The sequence below is a fragment of the Coregonus clupeaformis genome, chromosome 35, assembly GCF_020615455.1.
Source record: "Coregonus clupeaformis isolate EN_2021a chromosome 35, ASM2061545v1, whole genome shotgun sequence".
In the NCBI taxonomy this organism is placed as follows: Eukaryota; Metazoa; Chordata; class Actinopteri; order Salmoniformes; family Salmonidae; genus Coregonus; species Coregonus clupeaformis.
The window spans coordinates 12772962-12777028 of NC_059226.1; the positions used below are offsets into that span (position 1 = coordinate 12772962).

General features: G+C 45.7%; 1 protein-coding gene across 2 annotated transcripts in view; it reads left to right on the forward strand.

Moving 5' to 3' along the window:
• The window catches only part of LOC121550278 (protein cramped-like), a 34468-nt gene extending 30612 nt beyond the window's left edge, over nt 1-3856 (forward strand). For both annotated transcript variants that reach the window (XM_041862468.1, XM_041862467.2), the window contains exon 20: nt 1778-3856. In XM_041862468.1, the coding sequence (XP_041718402.1) occupies nt 1778-1891 (114 nt within the window). In that variant the 3' untranslated portion in view covers nt 1892-3856. The remainder of the gene's footprint in view (nt 1-1777) is intronic.
• Nucleotides 3857-4067: the final 211 nt, after the last annotated feature.

A 4067-nucleotide genomic window follows, 5' to 3' on the forward strand; every position in this document is an offset into this window, starting at 1 on the left:
TATGTACAGGGGGTACTGGTACCGAGTCAATGTGCGGGGGTACAGATTAGTCGAGGTAATATGTACATGTAGGTAGGGATAAAGTGACTATGCATAGAAAATAGATCATAAACAGCAAGTAGCAGCAGCGTAAAGAAAGGGGGGGTCAATGCAAATAGTCCGGGTAGCCATTTGAGTAGCTGTTCAGAAGTCTTATGGCTTTTGGACCTAGACTTGGCGCTCCGATACTGCTTGCCGTGCGGTAGTCAAGAACAGTCAATGACTAGGGTGGGTGGAGCCTTTGGCAATTTGTAGGGCCTTCCTCTGACAGAGGTCCTGGATGGCAGGAAGCTTGGCCCCAGTGATGTACTGGGCCGTGTGCACTAACCTCTGTAGCGCCTTGCGGTCGGAGGCAGAGCAGTTGCCATACCAGACGGTGATGCAACCAGTCAGGATGCTCTCAATGTGCAGCTGTATAACTTTTTGAGGATCTGAGGACCCATGCCAAATCTTTTCAGTCTCAGGAGGGGGAATAGGCGTTGGTGTGCCCTCTTCATGACTGTCTTGGTGTGTTTTGGCCATGATAGTTTGTTGGTGATGTGGACACCAAGGAACTTGAAGCTCTCAACCTGCTCCACTACAGCCCCATCGATGAGAATGGGGGCGTGCTCTGCCCTCCTTTTCCTGTAGTCCATGATCATCTCCTTTGTCTTGATCACGTTGAGGGAGAGGTTGTTGTCCTGGCACCACACTTCCAGGTCTCTGACCTCCTCCCTACAGGCTGTTTCATCGTTGTCGGTGATCAGGCCTACCACTGTTGTGTCGTCGGCAAACTTAATGATGGTGTTGGAGTCGTGCCTGGCCATGCAGTCATGGGTGAACAGGCAGTACAGGAGGGACTAAGCACGCACCCCTGAGGGGCCCCGTGTTGAGAATCAGCGTGGCAGATGTGTTGTTGCCTACCCTTACCACCTGGGGCGGCCCGTCAGGAAGTCCAGGATCCAGTTGCAGAGGGAGGTGTTTAGTCCCAGGGTCCTTAGCGTAGTGATGAGCTTTGAGGACGCTATGGTGTTGAACACTGAGCTGTAGTCAACGAACAGCATTTTCACATAGGTGTTCCTTTTGTCCAGGTGCAATAGATTGCATCATCTGTTGGGGTGGTATGCAAATTGAGTGGGGCTAGGGTTTCTGGGATGATGGTGTTGATGTAGCCCTGACCAGCCTTTCAAAGTACTTCATGGTTACAGACGTGAGTGCTACGGCTAGGTAGTCATTTAGGCAGGTTACCTTGGTGTTCTTGGGCACAGGGACTATGGTGGTCTGCTTGAAACATGTAGGTAGTACAGACTGGGCCAGGGACAGTTTGAAAATGTCAGTGAAGACACTTGCCAGTTGGTCAGCGCATGCTCGGAGTACACGTCCTGGTAATCCATCTGGCCCTGCGGCCTTGTGAATGTTGACCTGTTTAAAGGTCTTGCTCACATCGGCTACGGAGAGCGTGATCACACAGTCCTCCGGAACAGCTGGTGCTCTAATGCATGCTTCAGTGTTGCTTGCCTCGAAGCGCGCACAGAAATAATTTAGCTCATCTGGTAGGCTTGTGTCACTGGGTAGCTAGTTTAGAGTTTGAATACATTATATTGTATTTTTTTTAAAGCAACACCAAATTCTTACTTTTTGGGCAAATGTATTAAAAACAAGATTCCAATGTTGGTCACCCCCTTGTCAATACTCTGTGGAAGCATGTTCTTCAGTCATTCCGTGACAATCTAATATGTGGTTATCTTCGTCCCTGCAGGTAGACTCCCAGCTGGCCTGCATGATGAGTGAGAGCAGCGTGGATTACATCGCCCGCTTCAACGATTTGGCACAGGAGCTGGCCGTCACAGAGCCGCACCTCCCACCACCTTGAGTTTGAATAGACTGGGTGCGGCTTTAAAAAATGTCTGTCACATAGCTGCCCCTCCCGCCCTCATAAGTTTGAATGGAACTGGGGCGGGGTTTAGGATCTGTCTGTCACAGAGTTGCCCCTCACACTCCTTCAGACTTAAGAAGGACAAAGGGGGTGGAGAAACACTCCTTCCGCTATATAGTTTGTAAAAGAAAGTGCAATAACCATGGCCATTGGCCTGAACAGAAAAAGCACTCCGATCTACCTTGGCACAGTCCAATTGGAACAGGTTTAAACTGGTTCTAATGGGTTCTGAAATGGTTTCAGATGGTTCTGAAGGTCTGTGGTCCGGTTTCAACTGGTTCTAAAGGAACGTGGACTAGTTCCAACTGGTTCTGATGGCCTGTGGACCGGTTTCAACTGATTCTGATGGGGTCGGATCTGGTTTCAACTGGTTCGGAACTGGTTTCAACTGGTTCTGACAGGTTCCAGCTGGCTTGTTTGTTTGGACCATTCTGTCTGTTCTGCCTAGCGAGCCGCCCTTTTTTAAAAACACTTAAAAAATGAATCCCGTTTACAAAACATAACCTCATGTAAAGAAAAAAACAATGCCATATCTGAACAAAAGACTGGGTCTCTGTCTGTGTATCTTTCCATTTCTCTGTCCTTGTCCTTTTCGCTCCCTCTTCTTCCCTCTGAGAAATATCAAACCGAAGACATTTGAGTGCAAAATGTAAATGTCAGATAAACTTGAAAATAACTACTGATGAACTGCTGGTAGCGTTTCCTTCTCCATCTTGTCAGTTTTAGTCGTCCGTGTGAACTAACACATCACTTAATCATTTAATCTGTTGAAACTGAATAAGCCATATGAGTGGAACTGATGTGAATTTGTATCCCAGGCCAAACATACGTGTGTCTGACTGTCTGTGTCCCTTCTCCATATCAAAGCAAAAACGTTTGACACTCCACTTCCACATCTACTCCAACTCCCACTAACCCAGCTACATCGCTGTGTTAGTGTCTGGTTTTTCTTCTCAACCAACGCTTTGAAACTACCTGAAAGCTCACTTCATTTTTCTGTAGCAAAACGTTTTGTAACGTTGCGCCCTACTGAACACAAACAACCCTTGTGTGCTTTTGTGTGACACCACACCAGGCGCTCCATCCTATGATGCCTGGTTGTCAGTAAAGGGGCGTGTTTTAGAGAGGTCCCCAGCTGACTAAAGGACCAATCATATTGAGGGGTTTTATAGACAGAAATATGGTCACGTTCCAGGATGACTACGTTGGAGATGTTGCATTGCATCAACCAATGTTTGTGTGCCACGTCATCGACTATGCAGTCCGGCATCAGATTACTACGGTCGAGATCCTGCCTGACTACATTGCAGCAAATGCCAGAAATTAAGAAGCGTGTTTCCAGGACGAACTGTGTGTCCAAATTGGCACCCTATTTCTTATATAGTGCACTGCTTTTGACCAGAGCCTATAGGGCCCAGGTCAAAAGGAGTACACTATGTAGGGAATAGGTTGCCAATTCGGACACAGCCAATGCCTAGATGTCAGCTAAGGATTTTGATATGAGAAATCACATTGACACAATGTTCAAATACTAAATGTCAGATTTTTATTTTATTTTTTAACACACTAAAATAAATGTTCAAGCTACAAATGTGGATTAAGCTACAAATGTGGATTATGTCGAAATACTTCTATATAGCGGGTGTCTTTAAATTGGGGCATGGAGTCCTTCCTCTTTGTGTGTAACTTTAATCTATAACAATTCCAGTATTCACTGCGCTTTTGTAACATAATACTGTAAATTATTCTTAATTGGACTATTTATTGTTAACAGGTTGAGGAAAAGAAGTGTTTTACAAGGAGCTATATGTAATATTTTTGCATTGTAATTTCAGAAAAATACCTTTTAATATATCAGCAGTAATAGTGGAGAGTGTTTAACAATGTTTAATAAAAAATAAATGGGCCTACACAAAATTGGTCGTCACTAGTTACTTTAGCCACAAAGTCATAAGGCCCGCCTACTCGACCAATGGGATGAGTATTGGTCCTCTGTAGCTCAATTGGTAGAGCATGGCGCTTGTAACGCCAGGGTAGTGGTTTCGATCCCCGGGACCACCCATACTTAAAAATGTATGCACACATGACTGTAAGTCGCTTTGGATAAAAGCGT